Raw genomic sequence first — 25114 nt, 5'->3', positions numbered from 1 at the left:
TACAAGATACGTTCTCTAAAGAATACCTTGTTCGATCACAAATGCACCACCGGCTAACCATTAGCCGAGAAATTAACATCGGAGCCGAGCCGACCTTTCCAGTTTAGCCGAAACCCAAATCCCGACCAAATCCGGCTAGGTTGAACGCCCGGAATGCCGAGGTGTTTTTCGCTCTCCGCAAAACATGTTACATATACCTCTAAATGGATAGTTGCGGGGGAACTAGACCATCTGCTTTTTCTTTCAAATGCAAATATATGTACTAGACACAGAGCTTCTGTACACACACACCTCAGAATATAAAGGAGGAAAAGGAGAAAAAAGAAAAGCTCATCCACAAAAATGGCCAACGAGAGATTGCAGGCTGTCCTTGCACAGCTAAAGCCCGCAACAGGGGGGCAGAGCGCTCTTGACAAGATGTGAGATCCCCTCCCATACAAGCTAAATATTGATAAAATATTGACAACGACGTGCAGAACACAAAAGAACCCCGATGACATTGTCATCACATTGGCACTGCGAACGCCGATGGCGAGGGGATTCAAGGGCGGGTTCAAGGACACGGATCTTGACTATCTGGTCCTTCAACTGTTGCAGGAGGTGATGGCGAAGTCGAAACTAGATCCAAATTTGATTGATGATGTCGTCATGGGGAATGTACGTGTTATTGTATCCATAGAAGGCCTTCATCCACGGAGAAGGAGAAGGGAGGCCCAGTATTTTTACTAACAATCGGCAAGGCAAACAACGACAAAGCTTCCACAATATGCCGCACAGCTGCCCTCGCCGCCGGCATCCCCTACACCGCCGGCGCGGCCGCTATCAGCCGCTTCTGCTCATCCGGCCTCATGTCGATTCAAAGCGTCGCCTACGAGATCGCACAGGGTGCCATCGAGATCGGTATTGCAATCGGCGCAGAGTCCATGAGCAAAGGGCCCGACCGCACCCCCCAGCCCTTCCATCCGGAAATCATGAAGGAGCCGGATGCGGCAGACTGCATGCAGCCGATGGGTCAGACCAGTGAGAATGTCGGTGATGACTTTGGCATTTCGCGCGAGATGCAGGATCGGTACTCCGTGGAGTCATTCCGGAGGGCAGAGGTGGCGCAAAAGGCTGGCTGGTTCGAGGATGAGATCGTACCGATTCGGACGACAGTGAAGGTTGGGAAGGATGGGAAGGGGCCGGAGAGGGAAATGACTGTCACCAAAGATGAAGGGCCGCGGTATGGCACGACGTTAGAGTCGTTGAGTAAAATTCGGCCGGCGTTCCCGCAGTTTGGGAATAAGACGACCGGTGGGAATGCGAGTCAGATTACCGACGGAGGTATGTTCTTTCTCTTCTTCGTCTTCTTCATTTTTTGGTCCTTCCGTCCTATTTTCCTCTTTTTGTGGTTGATATCACCTTCATCCAAACCCTTCCTAATGCACGCATCGATCACTAACCTTCCCACACTACCAGCCGCCGCCGTAATCCTCATGAAACGCTCCAAAGCCATCGAACTCGGCCAACCGATCCTCGCAAAATTCGTCGGCGCCACCGTCGCCGGAGTCCCGCCCCGCATCATGGGCATCGGCCCCTCCATTGCTATTCCCAAACTCCTGTCGATGTACAACCTGCGCAAGGAAGACATCGATATATTCGAAATCAACGAGGCGTTTGCCTCCATGGCGGTTTACTGTATTGATAAGCTAGGTCTGGATCACAAGAAGGTAAACCCGCGCGGCGGCGCCATTGCGCTGGGGCATCCGTTGGGATGCACGGGGACGAGACAGGTCTGTACTATTTTGAGTGAGGCGCGGAGGACGAAGAAGAAGGTATTGGTTACGAGTATGTGTATTGGGACGGGACAGGGGATGGCTGGATTGTTTATTAACGAACAATGAGGAGGAGGAAGGGCGGGGAAATCATCTTTGAAAAGCTTGACTAATAAAATGATGTATATATATTATCTTCTTCTCATTATATACACCGAGTTATTATAGGGTAGGATGAGAAATTGAATGTCAAACGCCCGCATACAACAAGACATTTACATCTCGGCAAGGAAAGGATATATGAAACCCCTCAAAAACCCATAAATTCAAGTCTCTCTCTCTCACTCACTCCCCACTTGCCCATCACCCCTGTTCCCCTCCATTTCCTTTCTCCTCCCTTTCCCTCCTCGCCATCGCAGCCCTCCTTTCCGCCGCCTCCGCCAAAATCTCCCTCCGACTCAGGCCCGCATATTCCATCCCACCGTCCCCACCCAACAAAAACTCGCCCCCAGTCCAACCCCCATGATCCACCACCTCCAAGGCCCCACTCCGCATCTCCTCCCAATCCGCCGGATTATAAAACTCCTCATCCGTCAACTTCCTCCCTGCGCCCCAGTAATCTGCCCTCTCCACCTCCCTTTCAATCTGGGCCGTCAAATCCCAGAAGTCCCGATCGTGGTCGCCGAACACACAATGCGCAAGCTCATGGCAGAGCGTCTTGCGGATGGTGCGATAGTCGCGGTAGCCATCGTAGGCGTCCGTGCGCAGGCGCAGCTCTATGACCTCCCCCTTGTTGCGGTTTAGACCGAGGGTGCGGGAGGAGACGGTGGTGTGTTCGGCGGGATCCATCTCAGTCAGCAGTGGGACGGAGAATTTATGCGCTTTCATGGCAACGCGTATCCCTGGGTCATCGCGGAGGCGTGTTAGGTAGGCTAGGGAGCGAGAGGGGTTGGGGAGGTGTGCCAGTGGGAGGAGGGTGTGGAATGTGTATTGAGAGAGAGGGGTGGGGGAGCCGCGTGGAGTGGGCCTTGCGGGCCTTAAATGGGAGGCGGGGAGGGAGCGCGGGGAGGGCCGTTGAGGGGGAGCGGCGTCGTTGATTGAAGCTACTTCTGCAGCAGTGCTGCCAAAGAGGGTGATTTTGAAGCGTGGGAGGGAATAGGGGAGAGTGGCTAGGGGAGTGGGTTGGAAAGGGTGCCTTTGCATGCCAGGTTTGGGGGATATGAGGAGCTTTTGGTTCTGGGGCGGGACGGACAGGCGATCGGATATGGAGGCGGAAAGGTCTTGGAGGGTAGAAGTCGGAGACAAAGAGAAGGTATGGTCTTCCCCACGGTGGTGAATTATTAGGGCTATTTCATCGTCGCGCGGGGGAGTAGCCTGTGATGCTTGGAAGTCCCCCATCACGGAGTGGGATATTTTGGAGGACTGTAATGTTAAAATAAGCAGTGGGTATGTGTAGCTGTTTGTTGTTAATGTTACGGGCTATATTTTAGGATAAGCAGCGTCTCGACGAAGGAAACACAGGCTTTAATAGGAGAAACCTCCCGCCCCTCGTCTCCGCCGTGGGGCTGCAGTGCGCTGGCAGGGCGGAGAAGAGCGGAGAATGTTCCGCCGCGCTAAGCAGTCCGCCGATTAATAATCATGCCAGCCGCTTGTATCACGTGACTATAACCTCGGCCGGAGCGGGAAACACTTAGTTCCGGTTCTAAACTACTTCAAGCTTCAAACAGGAAAAATGACGTTGCATGGATTCTTAATCTCAGACACTGTGGCATCTAGATAAGAAGCCCGAACCGAAACAAACGCAAGAAAACCAAATTCGAAAAACTGCCAAAAATATGACATAAGATGCAATACTGAATAGCCAGGGTATATCATGCTCATGCTCCCCCTCCTCCACCAACAAAGGATAATCATCTTCAGTCATTACTACTCTGTAGCCAAGTAGATGATGCAACGGCCCATTCCAAGGGCAAAAGGGGCGTCCAAAATCCCGAATAAGAACACATAAAGAAAAAACAAATGGACACCGAAATAAAAGGGGGGCCCCAAGAAACAAATAAATAAGTAGCGCAGCAAGTTGTTGATGTGCTTAAATACGGATGTATGCATGAAATATTCACAGATCCAATTACGAGTTATTATTTTTCGGTACGTTTCATGTCGAAGGACAAAAGCCATTGCGGTTTTGACGGAAGGTTATACGCAGTGCTTCAACCGGTAAAGCTTTGTAAAAACACTGGGGTTGTGTATCGGTGCCGGAGCGCTGGGTGCGAAAGCTGTTGAACAGCTTTCTGGTGCTGCATCCTTTTCAAAGGATGGAACCCACTAAATCAACCCCATCGTCCGGAATCTTGTTCAATCTCATTTTGGCGCACGCTGCGTTCCTCATCTTGTTTCTTTTTCCGCTCTTCCGGAGTAAGCTTCGCGGTTTCGGCCATTCGTTCCTTATCCGGTACCCACAGCTTGAGCTCCGGGACCCAGTTGTGGCTGGAGAGAAATGAATGAGTAAATTGAGTTGGGTTATAGTTAGGTTGTGGACGTCACCCGGGGGGGATACAAAAAATCAAAACTCACTCTTCATATTCTTTCACAACCATCGCGCTCTGCCCGTACTCCTTAATCAAAATCTCATGATACTTATACGGGATCTTCGCCGGGACGCCCTCGTACATACTCTCGCGCATCGGGTAGAGGTCTGAGGTCTCATACTTGTGGAAGTTCTTGCATTGGAGGATGCCCGGTTCTGTTTCAGGGTTGACTTCGCTGACGCCCGTGATGTCGATGTAGAGGCCATTGCGCATATCGATCCAGCGTGCGTCGATGATGTTTTGCCCCTGGCCGCGGTCGCGTCGGCGGGCGTGCGGGTTGACGTCGAGTAGGTATTTGCGCTGGGTCTGGTCGTCTGCGAGGTCGTATCGGTAGATAGTGTGGTTGAATGTGTCGGCCATGCGGTAGAGGGTGGCGGTGTTGACTTGGGTATCAATATCCCAGTCCCAAGGAAGCATCTAGATAGAGTTGTACCAAGAAAATAAATATCAGCAAGGTCTCGAATTTGTCGTAACTTATTTACTTACCCTTCTCCGCGGAAGGACACAAAGACGGGATATGTATATATTTTGAAGAAAGAGAAAGAAGGAGAAGAAAGAAAAGGGCATGATCCTCAACCAACCTTCCCATTCCACCACCACCCCAACAACGTCCCATGTGCAATCCACGTCTCCAACCCATTCTCTCTGAAAAAAGTCAGATACGCCCGTGTCATATGCACCAGCGTATCCGTGCGCTCCTCATACGTAACAGCCCCCTTGAAAAACCTCGTATCGTAATGGCCCAGAATATCATCATTACCCGGTTCGTGGAAGTATTTTTCCTCAGGTGGCTCCTCCCTGTCGTTTCGGCGAGAGAGATCGTTGTGGGAGAAAAACGAGACCGCAGAGACGGAAGGTAGTGAGTGCGCACAGAGTGATGTCACTAGCAGAAGAGATCGCCAGCTGAGGAGCCTCATGCCTTGGGTATGCTGGTCTTTTTCCTTCACACGGCCGTGGAGGTGTCATGAGAGGTATGGTATGGATGGGCCGTGGCAGCACGGAGGAGGATTAAGAGAACTAAACAATCAGGATACATAGAACTAATAAAAAGTAAGTACATATGCGTTATAAGTATGTCCACGAAGGGGATATCGACAAAAACGCAGCATTGGAGAGGAAGACAAGAATGACAGACGAAGAAGAAGCCGGGGGGGCCTTCATCAGGGAGCTCTCGGGGCCAGTAACCGGATAAGTCAAACCCAAGCGCCAAGATCTAAGCGCCAAGCCGCCGCAAGCACAAGGGCCCCTGAAGCCGGAGAAGGAGGGGGGGGGTGTAAATGCTCGTACCTACGCAGGAAATATGCCACAGATTTACAAGGCTGGATTTGCGAGTTTTTGGCATCGTCACCGTCCACATCCAAAGGCATTACGCGTGGCTAATTCTCCTTCACCTGGTTGTTATGATAGATCGTCCCTCATGTCCACAGGTCGTGTGTCCCTTTGCCGTTTGCATGTTAGCTTCCAAGGCATGAATAAGATAAACGCCCAGCGTCCAATGCCGCCGTATTTTACACTTACTAGTGGGAATACTAGTATCTTTGCTCCACGTCGCCAATCTGCGTATTATTATGGGCCCACAAAGGGATGGATCGAAATCGAGCCGAAGCCGCACCGTACCCGGCAAGGACAGGAATTTACTTCACTTACGAGATTCGTGGGATATATATATTTTCGGTAAGGAAAATAAGGGTTGGGTAGATGGTGGCTGATGATGATGATGATGATGTTGATGACCATGATTGCTTGAGTTCAGGGTTACAGTACAGAGACTTACAGCAGTGCTTGAGTGTCAACACTCCTGATTGGAGCAGGCCAGTTAATATTCTCCTCACTCGGAATTGTTTTCCCTCGGTGCATCACAAGCCAAACTCCATCCGGGCTAACGAATAAACATGAAACTTAGAATTAATATTTGCGGGTGATTGCGTCTCTTCGAGAGTGCCTATATTTTAATATACTAGATACTTACCGGGGGGAAGGGGGTAGAACAAAAAGAAGTGCCTGGAGGCGGAGAAGGGAAACGGAACCCTCTTCGGTGGATCCCTGATTGTTGATGAGAACTTAGAATGAGAAGGCTTTTATTAGGGCTTGGTTGGGCGCCATGGGGCTTCAATGGCTTGTTCACACAACGCACGGTTCAACACGGATGGAACGAACCATGCAACGGTTGGTAAAATGGATGGTAAAACAAATAGTATGCCACAGAGAGTAGGACGGCACATTGCACCTCGTAAAGGAAGTATTTCCCGGAGGTAGAAGATAGCATAAAACATTTAAAAACGCCATTTGTTCTCCCCTCGCAGGAGTTGCATAAGATAGTCATAGAAATAGTTAACAGGTAGTTAGATTTATAAGGGTGAAAGGACATAAAAGGAATGTTTGCTCTCTTCGAAAGTAAGGATAGAAAAATAGCGTGATCTATAAAGATAGATAGATATAGCAAAGCGGAAAACATCCATCCCTTGAAACCTGCTTTCCTATAGATGTCGCAAGTTACCAATAGCCCAGACGCCCGGTCCCTAAATAACAATGACACAAAGATGCTGCTTTGTGGGGGATGAGGGAAACAGTAAAATATGCTGAACGCATCATTTCGCCAACGTTTATAAATAACAAATAGCTTCTATAAAGAGACAACGCAAAAACAAAGGTACATGTACAGTACATGCCTCACTTGGCATCATGATAAGGAGGTCAGCTTTTCCAGCGGATTAGGCAAAAGAATGCCCACTACTCCTAGCTGACAGGCTGCCCCAAAGACAAATACAGAAATGAAGTAAAATTGAAAATTGAAGCACAGTGTCAAATCACCATTGGCCAAGACTTCCCATGGGCCTTTCCCTAATATAAAGAGGCAGCTAAAATTCGTAGTTCGTGTGTATTAGAGCGGGAGACAAAGTGGAGCCACATTCCCAGCCAAAGAATGCGCATAACATACCCTTTTCACTGGTGATTATTGCCGTCATTGCTACTGACCACACTGCCAACTTCAGACCAGCTCGCTGGTGTGTGTATGCCTTCATGGATGGATTCTAAATCACTCAGCGTCCTATCGGACATTGACTCCAAGGGATCATTTTGGATATGACTAAGGCTTGACGCGACTGAGGGCGTTGAGGAGACTGATTGAATAGTATGGCTTTCCTGCTGGTCCACGAATGGATTTTCGCTCTCGTATTGCGGAAGCTGCATTGCTGCGATATTTTGATCAGGTTGAGGGGGCCGTGCGTAGTAGAAGTCCGGCTCGCCATCCCCTGTATTCTGTGATGAGGCGAGTGAGAAATAGCTAGATTGTGAAGTGGGGTCTTCTTGCTGGCTCTGGCCATGGCTCTGTATCTCGCTGTGTGCGGACCAAGCAAAGTCCATGCCTGGAGCTTCCGAGGTCGGGGTAAGATCAACTAAAGACTCCGAAGGATGGTGAGAGGAAGTCTCTGAGGAGTGGGGAGGTCTATCTATAGCGTTAAGTAATGTCTGGCGATATTCAGCCAAAGCCTTCTCAGGAGCCATCTCGGATATTGAATTGGACAGATCAGAGAACACTGCAGGCCGCAGATGAACTGTATCCGAATTTGTAACTTGGACACCTGAGGCTCGTGCTTGCGACTCGCCCTCCTTGAGCAATGGCTGTTGACAATGCTTGGATGGCGCTTTGAGCCGCCCGTCTTTATCCACAAGATTATCAAAGCTACCAACCGAACCTAAAGCAGACTTATTTTTTCTTGCTTCAAGGACCGACGCTCGTCGCGAGATTTCAGACCGGGCTTTCTGACGTCTAGCCTCAGCTTCCTCGCTCAGTTCTTCACTCATAGATATGTCCTCCGCCGGCCTGCGGTCGGTGGAACGTTCTTGAGGATTAATCTCATCCCCAAGATTGTGCAGGGCTATTGCAATCCTCCGGCGGGAATTTCGAACCCATTGTTTCACTTGCGGGTTTTCGTATACCGCATAACCAGCGGCAAGGAGGATGGTAACAGTGATCACAAGGCCTGAGACGACACACGCAAATAGAATTAGAAGAGGTAGCCTGCAGATAATAGAATTTTGATAGGATAAAGGATTATGTGCTATGGGACGCTATATGCTCTCTCCATATTATGATGAGGGGAGAGCGGGGATGGCGGGGGTTGGACCTGGTGCACAAACCTTTAGCTAACGGAGCAGGCATTTCGAGTTCTGCTGCGGGATTGTTCAGATCAAAATGGATTCCCATATAGTTGGAAATACCAGTGGTGTTGAGACGTCATGGGATAGAGAGAATACGTCTCCATCGGACGGAGGACGCGGAGACTTTTTGAGTTATGTTGCCGCCTGGTAGACTTATCCGAATGACGACGTCTTATCGGGCTAGCGTTGAAATCCGAGCGATGCGGTTCCTCGCCACGTGATATCCATCCGTTGCGGCTGTAAACATTCTTGTTGCGGAGCTCAACTTCATCCCCACGGCGTCTACTCACTTAAAACCTGGTTACATGGTGTTTGAGAGCAACGATGTCACGCCCTAACCCAGCCCAACGGAACCTTTCACTGACTGAGGAGCTAGAGAGACTGGAGCAGTCCATAACATTGACCTTGCAAGGTATAAACCTCCCTATCCTCGAAGCCAAACGATCTCAATAAACTAACAATTATGGATGCGACTTTATAGAGATTGATCACAATTTCAGCCGTGCTCACAGAATTGTCACCACAAGCATTCTCCCAACTGTTGAACAATATGCTGAACAGTCGCGAGAAGTATGGGAGGGGTCGAAGGTGGGTCATCCTGGCACACAATCCGTAATGCAAAGCGTCATTTCACTGACAGCCAACTTATATAAATAACCTAGTTCTGGAAACAATTCTTCGAGTCCAGTGCTAATGTCTCGCTCTCTGGCTATGAAGAACAACCTCCAAGCGAAAGCGGACAGGAGGGCACATATTCTGAGGACTCTACATACACGACCCGCACATCCACAGACGAAGACGCTACAGAATCATACGCCACCCCATCATCTGAATCGCTCAACCTCCACGACCGAGAAGATGCCCCAGACCTGTCGTCACTCACAATAACACCATCCCACAGCACCCCGCGACCAAAATCTCATATAAAACGAAACAACGACGACGACATTACCAGCTCATCCATCGATTACCCCACCCCGTATGAAACTCTCCACAACGCATCAGACGACACGCCCTTACAATCAAGAAACGCCGGTCCAGTCACTCCAGCAAGGACACAATGGAAACATGGTGGTGCACGAGACATGGCCATAACTCCAACGTCCTCGTCATTCGCCCCACCAGCTTCGCACAGGATGCCGTCCACATCCAAAAAGGCCGGCAAGCAGATGGATGCCGTCCTTCACCGTGTCCTCGATAAAACTTACCGTATCCAAGCAACACCCCTTGCCAGCTCTCGCAAAACGTATGGCCATTCCACTCATACAATCAGCACGCCCAAATTCAACCCCAAACCGGGCTACCTAGACTCCCCTCTCTCAAGTCCGGAAATCGAAGTTCCAAAACTTCACTCGGAGATATTTTCATCCCCAATCAAGGGTGATAACGATGGTGGTGAAGATGACGAGAGTCGACCTCGTCAGCGACGGCCAAGCAAACCATCCCGAGTCTCACGGCCAGGCATCAGTGTGCTTACGCCAAGCAAACATGATGCGTCACGGCCGCCGAAAATGTCCTATGGATGGGATAGCAACGAGGACTTCCATGACGACGATGACGACGACGACGGTACCGCACTCTTTGGCGATAGTCCGCCGAAAACGATACAGTTTCATGTTCCGCAGAGCAGGTTACTGCAGACTCCAGGTATGTTTGGTCAATGACATCCACCCTCACAAAGAGATACCCTCTCACCCCAGCCCTGCAAAACTAACATACGATTAGCCAAGGAAGCCTCCAAGAGAATTGTTTCTGACCTCCTTCACACCGCCGGTTGCGGTGAAGATATCACGGACGAGTACGAGAACAGTCCAAGCATCATTCGTCGGGCCGCTGGGTTGGAAGATGAGAGCTTCTGAATGATTTTATATATGTCTATGAGAACAGAAAAACACCTGAGCGGAAAAGGGGGGAAGGGGAACCTGTGCTCAAATCCAATACCTACGATACCCCTTTCATTGTCTAGTAACTTTAAGCATTTCTACTTCACCGGCTCTACGAGACTTATACGCAGTAAAGTCATAGATTGTTTTGCTAGCTTCTTTTGATTTAACCAGGCAAGTGACCTTTCTTAGATGATGCCCCAATGATACACACGTGAATGAAAGGGTATGTGGGTATTCTTGAATATGCATCCAGACCGGGGGGGGGGGGTGCGAAAGTGAAAGAAGGAAACAGGTCAAAGGGGAAAAAACTTTAACCATGAGTATTCGTAATAGATTGGCGAAAGAGAAAGAAAAAAGCAATGTAGTCGGGGAAAAAATCGTAGACGACATATATGGCTCCAATTGGACTTTTTATCTCGTCATAAGTCATAATAGCCATTGTTATCGTCATCATTACAAACACTGGACATCGATGCTGTGAGAGTCTCGTTTTTTTTTACTTTTTTTTCACTTATTTATTTGGTTGGCAGTTGGAAGGACGGAGCCGTGGCGAAAACCGAGCTCTCAATTGAAGTGGAGGAGGGAAAAAAGCGGCGGGGAAGGGGATGAGAGGAGGCACAAAATGCGCGCGAAGATGATTTCATTGTGTCTGGAAACTGGGTATATATCCACGAAAAAGGCAGATAAGTGGTAAGCAAGGGATAGCGATAATAATAGCAAACAGTATTTATAAGCGTGCATGGTCCTTCACTTGTGAGCGCAATGGAGCAAGGTCTCGAGGGAGTGATGGTATATAAACAAACTAACCTTTGTAGTGTGTGGTATTGGCAATGAACACGAACTTGCGACAAAATGCAGCAAAGATTTGAAATATTGGCAAAAACGACAATGAGGAAAGTAAGTATCCAATCAAAAAGGGATAATTCATGGCTTGAGGTAGCTCCCTCATCAACTTAAAACTCCCAAGTCCTGTCAAGAAAGAAAAAGAAAAATAGAAAGAAAAACGAGCAAAACAGGGGGGAATACGAATCAAGGGAAATATAACTAATTCTGCATCCCCATGAAAATATCCTGGCAATTATCCACCAAAAACTGCAGAACCTCGTTCTTCTTGTTCACATCGATCATTTCCCGACTCAAACTCTCGGGTCTCAGAATTGTTGGGGCAAACACCACCGCAACATTCAAACTCGTCATCAAATTCTCCTTCTCACGCTCCACGACGCGCCGGAGATGGAAGATCAGAAATTCCAGCACGTCGCGGTGCACACTTGGCAGGGTCAGGAGGGCGCGACGCATCACATCTATACGAACGGACGATGGCGTGACGGCAGTGGCGTCCAGGAGTAGATCGTAGACGTCGTATGTGATAAGCGGGTTTGGTAGTTTGCGGAAATACTGTTTGAGCGTTGAGGTGACGGCGTGGATGTCGAGGTCCGGGTCAGAGATATCGTAATCTGATGACTTCTCGAAGCCATCTCGGATCATTTGCACTTGGGAGCTACCACCGGATTTCCGGTAGATACCCTCGCAATCCATACCTGTAGGAAGATAAGAGTTGTTAATGATATCATCTACAACGAAGCCTTCTGCGTGAAAAAGAGTGAATGGACGGGTTTAGGGTCCATACCTCGGAGCTCTACTTCCTCAATGCAGCGGGTGACGATGCCGGGAATCACACATTTTTCAATCTCGATCCGTTGTTCGAGATCACAACCAAAAAGTCCTGAGGGAAAAATCATAGTTAGCATTCTAAAAAATTCAAGTGAAAAGATATTTTCTTCACAACTCTCACCATTACTAGTACTATTGTTATTAACCTCAACAAGCGCCACAGTGCTGTCATTGGAGGGTCCTTTCCAGATGCCAGGCTTAGCCTTTTGGTTGCCGAAGAACCCAAACCCTTGACGAGACGATTCTTGCATTTGAGCGCGTGAGGACCCTTCCCCTCCACCTTGCGATGATATAGATCCATACGGGGCTGTTTCCATAAAGTGGCCTTCTCGTTGTTGGTATTTGCCTTCAGCATAGTTGAAAGCGCCCTTGAGGCCCTTAGTAACACCCTTGGCAACATTCTGGCCACCCTTTTTCCAATTGAACTTGCGAACCTGGCCCTTTCGTATGCTGACCACCTGTGGTCCCTGAAGAAGCGCGGCCGGTTCTGCATCCTCGGATTGAGTATTGGAAGTCGATATTTGAAGGTCATTTGACGGCCTGGGTTCCCGACCATCGAGTGAGGCGACAGATATGTCCTTTTGGTGGGCGTAGATACCCAGGCCGTTGGGGATCTTACGCCCGCCCTCCCTGATGGAGTTGGTATTGACCTTATAAATCCCCTGTATTTGGTGGACCAGATCGTTGTTAAGCTCTGCAAGTTGTGAATTTTTAAGGGACAACTGTTCGAATTCCTGGAAGCTCTTATCCTTCATGCGACCAAGATTTGACAGCTCCTCAAGTATATCATTTCGTTTCTTAATCAACTCTTCGATCTGAGGGGCAAATGAATCTTTTAGCCGCTGAATAGACTGCGCAAACTCGCGGAGGACGGAATTGCTCAATTTCCCTAGATCAACGGCATTACCGCTTTGTTTTTCTGCAGAGATATTTCCATTAAGGACTTCCAGCTCTCGCATAACGATCTCTTTCTGAGCCTCAAGGAATACCATGGTGGACCGTTTCTCGCGAAGTTCAGCGTTAACGTGTTTGATAATTGTCGAAGCATTAAGCGAAGCTTCCAACTCTGAAATTTTCTGATCCTTCTCAATAATATTCAGGCGCTCCCTTTGGAGTTCGTTCTTATACCAGGCCAGCTGGTCTCGACTTTCAGGGGAATTGGAAGTAGGGCTGCTGACGTCATTCGCCAAGTGACTGGTAGTTGATGGTGACTTAGGCCATTTCTGTTCTTTGGAGAGTCGGGCCCCTTTATCGCTAAAGCTTCTCCCATGCCGAACCGAATTCGACACGCGCTTTAGGAATGATTCTTGGTTCTGAACATCGTCACTACCAAGAATCCGCGCCATATCTTCGTCAAGTGAGAAATCTCCAATCGCACTATAGCGCAGCAATGGAGAGCCACCGGTCTCTGCTCCACGTTGATCTTCTGAATGCTGAGTATTCACAGACTCATCGCGAGAATGGGTTCGACGATTTTCCGAAGGTTTCGGTTTTGATGTATTACCGGATGCGGTACGCTTGTGGGTTGAAGGCGAGGAGCCAGAAGGCAATGTATCAGAGGCCTGCTTAGATACTGTGGATTCTGACGGCTTGGGGCCCTTTATCTCCGATGATCTGTCCACCGGGGGAGATGAAAAATTCGAGGATATGGGGGGCGTGGCATCATTCGTGCTACTAGATGTAGGGGGGGTAGGCTTTAGAGCATGTTGCACTTCTTTCCTTTGGAGAGATTGGTGCAGCTTAGCCTCAAGCGAATCGCCTCTCTTAGGCGGGTATTGCATCGCCGACCTCGACGGTTCAGTAGTCCCATTCTCCCTAGAGCGTGATTCTTGTGAAAAACGGGGAGGTGTGGCGTCTAGTTCTGAGGCGCTGGGTAGTTCTGTAGCGGACCGGGCCGAATCTCGCGGTGGCGGGCTCACAGGAATGTCACCATTTACAGGAGATTCCGCTCGAGTTGTCAGGCTAAGGTCGGATCGGGATGTGTTCCGAGAGCCCCCGGCCTTTCTGCCTTTGGGGACATCCTGCAACTTGAATTTGTCTGCACGGCTCTGCATATCAGCTCCAGGGTCTGATTTCTTTTGTATTATATTCTGTTGGCGGATATTATCGTTGCTATCAGGGGATGGTGTTGGAATTGATGTGCTGGAGTTTTCCGTGCTAGCTTGGCGGTTGTGAGAGTCTAACTCTGCACGACCCTTCTCCTCGTACGGATTTGGTTGCTCAGAGGATGCGGCAGAGTGACTCGTGTCCTGCAGGTATCCAGGTCTGTCGACAGACTGCTTTTGAGGGCTTTCTCTAGGTGCATTCCGGCCAAAGTAGTCTGGTAACGGGCCATTGGAAGTTGCCGACAAAGGATTAGGGGAGTGAGGTTCAGAAGGCGTAGGATCAAATGCAACAGGAATCAGAAACTCTTCCCCGCCGGATGTATTAGATTTATGTGAAAGAGCCGAATGACGATTGCTTTTATAGGTGCTAGAAGGAAGGATAAGATTGTCTATTGCAACATAAGTGGTTAGTTGGAGATACTACCACAAGAACTTTGGGAGAAAATTATGAACCACTGGCGCACCTTGATTAACGGGTTGAGGTTCGGTGGATTCAACATTTACATCGTTGCCTAAGTAGGCCCTCCTCGATTCGGATCTTGGATGAGAGGATGGTAATTCAACCGGGGCGTCAGAGGACGGATCAGTTGAGGGTGTGTCCAATTCCGCTAAACCACTATTCGGAGCAATTGTTGGTGGCAGTGACGGGAGGGACTTATCAAGCTGGACATTAGGAACCTTTTGGCGTTGTGCTCTAGCCGACCGTTTCCTTCTCCGAGCCATCAGCGATTCATGGCAGTCCATACAAAAAATGCCTTGCGATGTGCGCGCATAGCGAAGATTCTCGATCTTCCGTTTGCAGTTGCGACATTTGAAACAATTGGCACAAAATGCCTGGTCTCCAGTAAGGATTGCGAGATCCTCGATTTTATTTCCACAAGAGCTGCAACTGTACGTGCAATTATTGCAGATGAGTGACCCATCGCCGAGTAGAAGGAGGTTTGCGTCCGAATCGAGAAAGGTGCCGCAGGTGTTGCATCGAAAACAATCGATATGCCATCGTTTCCCAGCTTTTAATTAAGGTTAACCTCCTCATCTCATGTCTTACCAGGAGTGCCAAATTGATGGTGTTTAACGGTAGGATAATATATACTCACCCAATTCGAACGCTTTGCCTTCTTCCAAAATCTTATATCACATACTCATTAGCGAAAGAGGAACCAATAGCTCACAAAGGCGAAATGATTGAAAATAATTTGGGATGTGGGGAGTAGTCAAAACCATACCTCACCGCAGCCCTGGCATGGAATCGGAGTATCATCGTCCAAAGGAGACTCAGGATTTCCAGTTGGCGACTCCATCTTTCAGTTCTTTTCTTTTTAGACCACCCAGAAGGATTGTGGTAGCCACTGCCCTTTGTTCACTTCCCAACTCTGGTGGCAGTGTTTGTATTGTATACAGTCCGGACGTATCGTGAACCCAGATATCCAAAACCATTCAAGTTACAGTGCAAGACGGATAATTGCGGATAGCGGGGGTAGCAAGGATCAACGTCCTCCCTTTCTTTCAAGGCTCGTCATACAAGCCCTTCGGTATATAAAGGAACGGGTTCAATCAAAACTATTGGGTTGCAATGAGCGACTGGGGTGGAGGGAGCCAACGAAATAGAACAAGGGAGAGTTCCGAAAGGGTGGGGGAAGCGAAGATGGTCGACGTGAAGGCGAACGACAAACGGCGGGCAAAATATTACCAGGATCGAGGATCAGATAGAACAATAGACAATTGTATAAAAAAGGCTACCTAGTAGTCTGGTTGGAAATACCCCAATTCACGAAGTGAATGGGCTTGAAACGCAAACGAAAAGATGCAAGGCTGCTTTCGCAACAGCAGCACCAACACAAACAAGTTAGCAACATGCAACGCGGATAATTCAAGGACTCGGCCAGGAAAGCACTGGCGAAACAAAAAGAAAAGCAAAGAAAAGAAAGATCAGACAAGGCACAACCAGAGGGGGTAACTGAGAGTTCCAGGAATGTGAAACACGCCAGAGATTGGTGGGCTTTTGATGGGCTGTTGGTGGAAGATGAAGATGGCCGGGACTGTACAACACCTGGGTGGAGAGGACAAGAAGCGAGATAGATGCCTACCAAGGTGTCAATTGATAATCGGGTGTGTCTTCTCAGCGACGGTAGGCCAGGCAGCGGAAGGGAGAGAGTGGAATGTCAGAAATAACCAAGACGTGGAGGTATTCTACGGAGCGAGGGGGAAAACAAACGAGGGAGCACGCAGGATTAGGGCAGTAAGATTATTCGGCGGCATGCAGCCCGCCTTCTGCTGTCAATTCGTCGGCTCTCGCTCAGCGGCCTGAATCGCAGAGATTAGGCGCAGGCGGCGGAGTGGATTAAGTTGGAAGCGATCCAGGGGGAGAAGAAAAGAAAAGAAAAGAAAGTGCACACGCTGGCCCAGCGTTGAGGCTAACCAACACCAACCAAGACATTTCGCACAGCAACAGCGAACTCAAACAACGTGCTAACCACTCGGCGAACCGATTCTTGACTACGGAGTACAGCTAGATTAGTTATTGCGTGCGTGGAAGTATTACGTTTGGCTTCTCGCAGCTAATTACTTCTGCAGTTAAATCTGCTCATTGATAAAAGCTAATTACTTCGTCTCAGTTACAACAACATGCATACACAGGTGACGTTTCAGAGGCGCAACGGCTGCTGCTGCTGAGCAACTTGTCAGGCAAGACGTCTTGGCTGCTGTGAATCCCCGATATTCTCTGTGGGACACTGGTGCGAGATTGATGCCCGTCTACCTGAGCAGTGACCACCACGCTAGGTGTCAGATGCAAGCAGCAGAAACGAAAATAAAATGATTATAATTTACAACGCCAACAAAACCGAGCAAAGCACGGGAACGCGCGATGCTACTCCAAGGGCTTAAGTAGCCCCACTAGGCCAACTGCTAAACCGCCACTACTGCACCAGAACTCAAAAGAGTTGCTAGCTGCTCAATGTGGTCATGAGTAATTATTATGTTTGTTTTCAGGGGAAGGAAAACCGCAAGGAAAAGGAGAACTGAATTTGGTTCCAACAATCTCCAAAACGAAACATCCTCAGGGATAGGATGGCGCACGAAAAGCCACATATGGGATAATTTCAACCTTTCAAATGGCGGGTTGATATATCGTCAAGGAGGGCCCTTTCTCGTCATATGGCCGCTTTCCAGTTCAGAAACTGAATATACGCAGTATTGTCTTCTTCAGCCATTCAAACAATGGCGGAGAATCATCTTCTGCATGCGCATACGCAGTCTATGTTGGTCTGCGTCTGTGCTGTTTGGACATCGGAACAAGTCCAGACTGGTCCTTTTGATCAGCCTTTTTAATATTCAAGGGTTCTGGGCGCCCTGCTGCCATCCCAGTCCCGCAATCATCACATTGTTAATAATTTGCGAATAATGAAACACGCAAACAAACAACTAAGCACACACGCACCCAAAAGTACCTGAAATGTAGCAGTCTGCGTAGTGGCAGGCAATCCCCCCTTTGTTCGACACCGAAAATAGGGGGAAACATCCGGCGCTTTAATCCTCCCCCTCCGTTCTCCGTCTTATCGTCAAGAAGTCAAATGGCCAGAAAGCCATGGCATTGACAACGTGCAGAACAAACCCTATTACTACACTACTAACTAGGAGTAAAGTTCCCTACAAGCGAAAATGCTGTGGTTCGGCGTGGATAGCTACAGGGGTAAGGACTCGATAGGAACAAAACTGAAGCCCCTCCTGAGCAATCAGGCCCGCGCTTTGTCGACTGAGCCAGGAACAGCAACTGCAAGAAGATTGAAGCATATCTCAAACATCAAACTCAACCCCCCGATACACCTGCGACAGTAGACGTTCCCCTTGACATAAATTGTAAGGATCAAGTCCCAAGTTTCAGCATCGTCCCAACCACTAAACAGCCAACTGTATTTAATTACTTTACTCTCCCCCTTCTGGCATATTTGGTTTTCTGTCAAACATCTTCACCACGGCAGAGAGACCCGCCAGCCAATTCTCTGGGCGGTCAATCAAGTCGCTTGGGAGTTGAATGAAACAACACAGATCCTCAACCAGCTAGTTAGATGGTTGTCTCTAGTCCCGTACCTGCGTCGACGAAACACCCCTAAGAAGCTCTGACCATCAGCCTCCACTAACCTGAAGCCCATCTTCGATTGAGAAAATGAACAACAGGTCCTCGACTCGATCTCCTGTAGTCGCCACTTGCGGGGGATCTTCTCAAACACCACCGGGCTCCCAGTCAGCCTCCGTCCATCATCCCAGCAAATTTCGTTTCGTAAAACACCCCGAAAAAAAAACCTTCAGATGATGGTTTGAATGTCTCGGAATACCCCAGCCCCGTATTTCCACTACCCTGTTTCTTATTTCCAAGGTATATCTCCAAAGACCCATGTGAAAATGACGAACATCCCATTGGCTCGCGATGTCCGCATCTCTGCGCAGCTTTGCATGGAGTTAATGTGCGAAGAAGTTGACACGATCTGATATTGTCAGTGACTTAACTCTTCACCTACGACGCTTAAAACTATGGCCAAACAGGACATGCCCTAAACATGGAATATGCCTTCGAGATATCCTGTTCTTTGACTTGACTATTATCCGAATTACATGTAACTATTTGAGTTGACGGTCGTAACTGAGGAAATTCGTGGAAGGCATACATACTCTCGACAAGCCCAATTCCTTCCTCCCATCTCCACTTTTGAAGTGGAAAAGATGCGGGAGAAATATCACAGCCCTTCTCCCTCAACCCGCCTCTCCGGCAGCTAGCTATGCTGATTGAGAAAGAAAACCAAATCCAAGATCCAAAAATGGAAACACTAGATTGATATATTTTCCGGGGTCCCCCAGAAATTAAAATGAAAAGAGTAACAATGCCACCGCATTGCCTCCCGCTCCCCATTGTTCGATCAGTCATGGTCCCGATCTTAAAATACTAGTTAGTAGTGTTCCCCATTGAACCATCTGTGAAGACCGTCCGCTCTCTTAGTTAGTGGTAGCGTACCCCTCACATCCTCTCAACAACTCTTCACAAACCAGGGTGGCGATAAAGCACGGACAGTTCAATGTTATCATTGGATTGTTGGGCGGATTTTTGTCCGATTCGTGTTCCATGACACGGGTGCAGTATATACATCTGCACATCCGATCTACTGCGAATAATCAATCGGTGGGCGGCGATTAAACCAAAATCAAATCAAGGATGGGAGATAAGTTTACATTTATGATCGTTGGGAAAAATCGCGATTGTATATATATATATATATATATCGGAAAACGGAATATAAAACCGTCGTGTAATGCTACTTTCTCTTTCATATAATCTTCAAACTGAAAGCGTTAAAAATAATGTCATCGAAGCGCATACCGGCCTGCACTGCTTTTCAGAATCCTCAGCGAGCTGTGTAGTGGTTGATGATATTTACTATCGTTGTCCTTGCTTGCTTTTTAACGTATCAAGGTGGAATACTAGAATATATATTTTGAACAAATGCCTGAGTGGTGATCCAAATTTATCAGGACCACCTGTTGGACGTAGATAATGATAATATCAACACCAAGATGTACGGATCGTAGATCTAGCAGAGTTACCCCAACATAAAGAGTTCCCGCAAAAAGAAAAGAAAAAGAAAAAGAAAACCAAGCCATTGACTTTTGGGAAACGAAAAAAAAATAGAAATAAAATAAATAAGATTTTTGTAAGCCAAATTGAAAGTACACTGCTTTATGTGGTCCCCCACATTAAAAGTATGGTAAATAGATACAAACAAGCTAAGAACTAAAAGTTCTCCATAGTTAAAATAATACTTCGGGAGGATTGGTGAAATAGGATTAGAACAATTTTCCTGAGTTGTAATACTAAAAAAAGGTGGGTAAAAGAGCAAAGCCCACAAGGGACAAGGAAGATAAAAAAGAATAAATGGAAAAAAAGGAAAGGAGGAAGGGACAAAATCAAATATACAATTAAAAAGATATACTACTACAGTATTTGCTTTTTTAAAGGGAAAGAAAAAACAATTCAAGTTGAAGAATAGGGGAAAGAGGAGGTATAGGTATAGGAGGAGGAAGAAAGAAAGCGGGCATCACTACACGTACTCTGATGTAACGCTAGCAAAAGCAATCATAATGGTAAAACCAGGGCTACATCGATCGGTACAGCAATTCAGACAAGGGAGACGACAAGGGAGACAACAAGAAAGGAATTTTGACAGTTAAGGAACAGGGTTCTTATAGCAAGATGAACCGGAAGTGAAAAAATTGAGTTGATAGAGAATAGTTAAGTGCAAGAGGAAACCAAAAAAAAGGGTTTCGTCCCGTTAACAAATTAAAAAAATCTGTATCTGATTTCGAGATCATCTTCCAGGCTTTCTCACGATGTAATATGTCAGCAACGGACGATGCTCTTCAGACTTAATCATGCGCCAAAAGGCTTCTTCCGGCTTGACCATTTCGTGAAGCTCCAGGCAGAACTCCATCACAGCTCGGCGAATGTCTGGTTGGGGATCCTTGAGGCTCTGATTTGCGAAGTTGCCAAGTCGTTCCAACTCCGGCTCACTGAGGAATAGGTTCTTTTCGTTAAGCCGGCGTAGGAGCCCGCTGAGGATATATCCACCCATGGCAATCATGCGATGGCTGTCAGGGGACTTCTCTTCGAACTCGAGAAGACCCAAGATTGCATCGATGACATCTGCAGGCTCACATGCTTGAACGATATCCTCAGCCGTTTCCTCGAGACCGCTGACGATATGGTTGGTAAGTTCGTAGTGTTTGCGTGCCGTAATAATTGCCGTCATGGCTCTGGCATAGTACTTCGAAAAATAGCCACGATTCATCGAGAACAACAAACGAATAGTCACTAATACCTGTGTCTTCAGATCCAGTTGTCGACCGGTTGCTGATTTCTTATCTGCATCTGGCACCTCGAGGGCGTCTAACAACACCATTAATGTTTCACCATACTTGGCTTCGTCATTAAATATTGATTGATGGTATTTGATTAAACTCTGTACCTTCCGGTATCCATGCACATCGATAGCCCCTGTCCGAATTTTATTAAGTCCCCTATCAATCATATCTCGCCCTCGTGATGGGTCTTTGGATCGAGGGCTTAGGCTTCTTCGCCTCTCTGAGATCTCCACTTTTTTCCATCGCCGGTGCAAATTTTCATTTGCAGGCATAGCGACGCTAGTTGGAGGCGAGAAACCTGAGGGCTCCTGTTGACCATTGTATTTTCGATTAGGCGTGTTCGCCGGTTCATTAATTGGGAGTTCTTCAAGCGGATTGGCTTTAATAGGAGACCTCGGAGGGATTCCAAGTGGTTCCGGATGGGGAACATCTTCCTTCGCATTTGGAGACTGAGGATCTTCATACACCTTGAGGGTTTCTCCGGAATAGGTAACTTCAGTGCTAGGTAAAGAAAATCGACCAGCAGAAGCATTCTTAGGCGCAATATTATCATTATTGTTGGAACAGTTTCTGTTGGGGCTGGACGTCACAGCCAAACATTCCTCTGAATGGACTTTTGGTTGGAAAGGTGGTGACATTGGGATGCGAGAAACAGAGGTGTCACTGCTGCTCAAACGGCGATGGCTTGTAGGGGTACCATGGGACATCACCAAAGATCCAGGTGTAGGGAGTTCTGTCATAAGATCGGTTTTGTTTTCAGTAAAAACTTCGGCATCCGAAGCAAAGCTGGTAGAACTAATTTCCGTATTCTTATTGTCATCCTGTAGTAAAACAATAGGTAGATTTTCCTCTGACCTAGCTGGGCTTGCAGCTAGCGGTTTTGGATCCACAGAAGATGCGTAATTTGGTTTACCAGCGGGACCTGCCATTAAACGGGCTTCTCCAGGTTTAAGCCCAGCAATGTCAAGTCGCTTGGGTTTTGGTTTTGCAGTGCTTACAGGCGCACTAGTGTCAAGTCTCGACTTAGGACGGAGAGGCGTTGGATTGCTTCTTCCTGGAGTTGACGTTGTGGTCTTACTCCTAGGTTTTTGGGGGCTTCCTGAGGGGCTTGATAATTTCTGCTGGGATGAGCTATGAACAGATCTATTACGAGATGAATATGGGTCGGCAGTGGCAGGCCGCATCAGCTCGGGCCGCCGGGGTCTTGATGAGGGCCGCATTGGTGCAGAGGAGAGAGAGGTATTTTGGGACGAAATATGAGACCCGGTAGGAACGGTACGAGTGGTTGTTCCAGGTTGTCGGTGTATGGAAGATCTAGATGATTTCAAATCTGGAAATGATGACTGGGCAGATTCCGGGCGAGCAGGTATTGTTTTCGCTGCAGCCAAACGAGCTTTTTTCTGAGCAGCGATTGTCTCCTTGAGTGTCAGTCGTGAGCCCCCACCTGGTCCATTATTCCCCATGCCTGTTCGCTGTCTTCCGTTGGTATTTAAGGAATTAGCATCAAGATTTGGATTTCCGGGATCCCTTTCGAGAAGAGACCTGGACTTCGCATCCATTGTGGACATGATCCTAAATGACTTCAGTAAAGCTGTTTTACCAAGGTGAGAATGTTGTTCGATACATACCCTTCTGCTCTATCAGCCCACATTCTCGCGAAAGTCCAGAAAGTTGAACGCATGTTTTCTCTCACTCCAGGATTCGCATCTCCCAGTCCTTTTTTGATACATTTCTCGAGGACATCAACACCCCCACTATGTTCGATCAATCCTCTATGCCCGCTGTGCTTCATGATTAAAGTTTGTATCCAACCCGTGACAAACAACCTGGGTTGAACATTTTTGTCTTGACATGCAAGCCAAAGATGTTGCACAATTCTAGACGTGTAGGATACATTGCCGATGATAGCATCCACCGTAAGATTGCCGTTTTGAGCGGTAATTTTTTTCAGACTTGCGCACACCTTAATCATATTCTGCAAGAGAACTTCAACCATTGGATCAATGGCTGGGCCATTTGCTCGGGCAATATCTTGAATTAAGCTACAACCGGCCGCTGAGAGTGTAGTCCGCAACGAATTGACGGCTTTTAGAATACCGTCAAGTACACTTTTGATACCAACCAAATAATTATGTTGGAAATCAGTTGGGGCATTGCCCTTTGTTATCCGTCGCAATTTCAAAATACTTTTCTCACGGAGGATCCAATTCTGTTCCGATTCCCTGCCTTCAAAATAAGGCAGCATTTCGCGAAATATTTCGTCCAGTTCTCGATGAGAATTGAGGTAAAGCGGGTCCACAGTTTCTACTTCAACAATTTCGGCGTTTCCAACAACAGTGGGGAAAGACTCGACGCTGACGCTATGAGATAACACTGCATCTCTCCGCGGCGGATCCCCTCGGGGAGGTTTCGGGGGATCTGGAATAGATGTTAGTAAAACGCGCAACAAATTGATATTGGTTCATACCACCATGGATAGAATCTGATGCCATGCTAGCTTCCTTACTTGCTGCTTCGCCGTTCGAAATAGATCGGGTTGATAGAACAGAGTTGGGACGTTGAGGTTCTCGGTGGCTTGAGAAACTGCTCTCGGGTCTCAAGATATCAGATCTTGGCTGGGATTGCATGGAAGAGGAAAGATCTTGATCGACGCCAATGCTAGACAGGATTGAGTTGGTTATCGATTTTCTCACATTATGTGATTGAAGTTGTTTCTTCAAATCCGATAGTGCTCGAGGAGGGGCATTTCTGCAACACAACATTAACATCTAGAACATTAGAGCGACTTATTCAGGGAGATTGCATACTGGAATAAATCGATAACGGTCGCTTTTGCAGTTTCCCTGACTCCACTATCAGCATCCTCGAGGCAGGCGACAAGGCTTGGCACGTATGTCCGGAAGAGCAGCCCACGGTTACGAGTCATCTGCAAAAGGGAGGAGAAATGTTAGTAGATGGGGCAATGTCACATCAGGCAGGCTCCACTGTGACTTATACACTCACAGTCGCTAGCCATGTCATACTAGTTTCTTTTGCTCGAGGATTCTTCCCCACCAACGCAATTTCCAGGACATGGTGCTCAACTTCAACGGGGGCAGATTGCCAAAAGTCACTGAAGGCTTGGGCAGCCTGTGCGCGAACCCGTTCTTTATGGTCACCTAATCGCTCAAGGAGTAGTGGGTAAGTGGAGCGGCCTTGAGCTGCAATAGCCTGATGGAGATCTTGGAGAGAAAGTCGCTTGAGGAGATGGCCTAAGGCAGAGAACCCCCCTGCGGAAAGAGACGAGTGTTGTGATGCAAGCGCATAGCGGACGGCCTCAAACACGGTGGAAATGGCGACCTCAGGTACATTTTTCTGTTTTATTTCCGACTTGAGCTTTGTGAGCTGTTGTGTTTTCGCCTCGATGGAGAGGTTGGGGTTTTTCAGTGCAGCTAGAACCTCAGTGGCTCTAGCTTCCATTGTCAAGATCTTTTGACAACAATGCTCATTTGGTAGGAAGTTTATATAGGGTGTTGCGAATACCGATATACCCAGACCAAGGGCAGAGAGTTTATGCGCAATATCACCGGACTATCTGCTCCCCTTTTGTAGACAAGCTCAAATTGGCAATTAGATACCGATGGCAGAAAGTATTCTAGGCGCCCAAGAGAGGGGGTTCGAAGTAAGATCACGATGTAGTGTGGATCCTAACAATCTGCAGCAGAACAATTCTATTAGCGACAACGGATGAAACCCACACGGTCTTGGAGTAAATAGGCCGTGATTGTAAAAGCGAAGGAGGAGGGGAAGACCCTTGTAGTAGCACAGACCACGGGCACAGCTGGGCCTGTCAAACCGCGAAAGGGGGCTGACAATGACGCATGAAGAAGAAGCGGTTCTTACCTGGATCCGACGCAGTAGATGCACACAAGGTAGCCTGGTAGAGAGAACAGCGCTGGTACGGGAGAAGAGACACGGCGATGGAGTCGACGAGGAAGACACGAAGGTGCGCCAGACCATTGCCAGAAAGGGTAACTTGATTGTTTTCGCTGCCC

At 48.0% G+C, this 25114-nt stretch overlaps 7 protein-coding genes across 7 annotated transcripts; 2 read left to right on the top strand and 5 right to left on the bottom strand.

Moving 5' to 3' along the window:
• Positions 1 to 342: 342 nt before the first annotated feature.
• HCBG_04750 (3-ketoacyl-CoA thiolase) lies at positions 343 to 1883 on the top strand (the record flags this gene model as incomplete). The annotated part of the gene is made up of 4 exons (XM_045431799.1): positions 343 to 419; positions 477 to 657; positions 741 to 1323; positions 1459 to 1883. 4 exons carry the CDS (start codon positions 343 to 345, stop codon positions 1881 to 1883), a joined length of 1266 nt encoding a protein of 421 aa, XP_045287011.1.
• A 234-nt stretch (positions 1884 to 2117) lies between these two features.
• HCBG_04749 (ubiquitin/metalloprotease fusion protein) lies at positions 2118 to 3152 on the bottom strand (the record flags this gene model as incomplete). The annotated part of the gene is made up of 1 exon (XM_045431798.1): positions 2118 to 3152. The coding sequence occupies one exon, from the start codon at positions 3150 to 3152 to the stop codon at positions 2118 to 2120; it is 1035 nt and encodes a 344-aa protein (XP_045287010.1).
• A 932-nt stretch (positions 3153 to 4084) lies between these two features.
• HCBG_04748 (uncharacterized protein) lies at positions 4085 to 5259 on the bottom strand (the record flags this gene model as incomplete). Its single annotated transcript, XM_045431797.1, has 4 exons — positions 4085 to 4241; positions 4329 to 4759; positions 4924 to 4987; positions 5048 to 5259. 4 exons carry the CDS (start codon positions 5257 to 5259, stop codon positions 4085 to 4087), a joined length of 864 nt encoding a protein of 287 aa, XP_045287009.1.
• Positions 5260 to 6904: 1645 nt separating this feature from the next.
• Positions 6905 to 8550, bottom strand: HCBG_04747 (uncharacterized protein; the record flags this gene model as incomplete). Its single annotated transcript, XM_045431796.1, has 2 exons — positions 6905 to 8328; positions 8486 to 8550. The coding sequence occupies 2 exons, from the start codon at positions 8505 to 8507 to the stop codon at positions 7286 to 7288; spliced, it is 1065 nt and encodes a 354-aa protein (XP_045287008.1).
• Positions 8551 to 8791: 241 nt separating this feature from the next.
• HCBG_04746 (DASH complex subunit ask1) lies at positions 8792 to 10866 on the top strand (the record flags this gene model as incomplete). The annotated part of the gene is made up of 4 exons (XM_045431795.1): positions 8792 to 8918; positions 8988 to 9094; positions 9169 to 10153; positions 10232 to 10866. The coding sequence occupies 4 exons, from the start codon at positions 8831 to 8833 to the stop codon at positions 10363 to 10365; spliced, it is 1314 nt and encodes a 437-aa protein (XP_045287007.1).
• Positions 10867 to 11436: 570 nt separating this feature from the next.
• Positions 11437 to 15472, bottom strand: HCBG_04745 (chimerin; the record flags this gene model as incomplete). The annotated part of the gene is made up of 5 exons (XM_045431794.1): positions 11437 to 11933; positions 12023 to 14560; positions 14636 to 15181; positions 15269 to 15299; positions 15398 to 15472. The coding sequence occupies 5 exons, from the start codon at positions 15470 to 15472 to the stop codon at positions 11437 to 11439; spliced, it is 3687 nt and encodes a 1228-aa protein (XP_045287006.1).
• Positions 15473 to 20457: 4985 nt separating this feature from the next.
• HCBG_04744 (HEAT repeat protein) lies at positions 20458 to 24539 on the bottom strand (the record flags this gene model as incomplete). Its single annotated transcript, XM_045431793.1, has 5 exons — positions 20458 to 22652; positions 22709 to 23498; positions 23548 to 23828; positions 23888 to 24006; positions 24084 to 24539. The coding sequence occupies 5 exons, from the start codon at positions 24537 to 24539 to the stop codon at positions 20528 to 20530; spliced, it is 3771 nt and encodes a 1256-aa protein (XP_045287005.1).
• Between the last annotated feature and the right edge of the window lie 575 nt (positions 24540 to 25114).

Source organism: Histoplasma capsulatum (assembly GCF_000150115.1).
Source record: "Histoplasma capsulatum G186AR genomic scaffold supercont2.6, whole genome shotgun sequence".
Lineage (NCBI taxonomy): Eukaryota > Fungi > Ascomycota > Eurotiomycetes > Onygenales > Ajellomycetaceae > Histoplasma > Histoplasma capsulatum.
The sequence above is the reverse complement of the archived record's forward strand: the minus strand, read 5'-3'. Positions and strand labels throughout refer to the sequence as shown.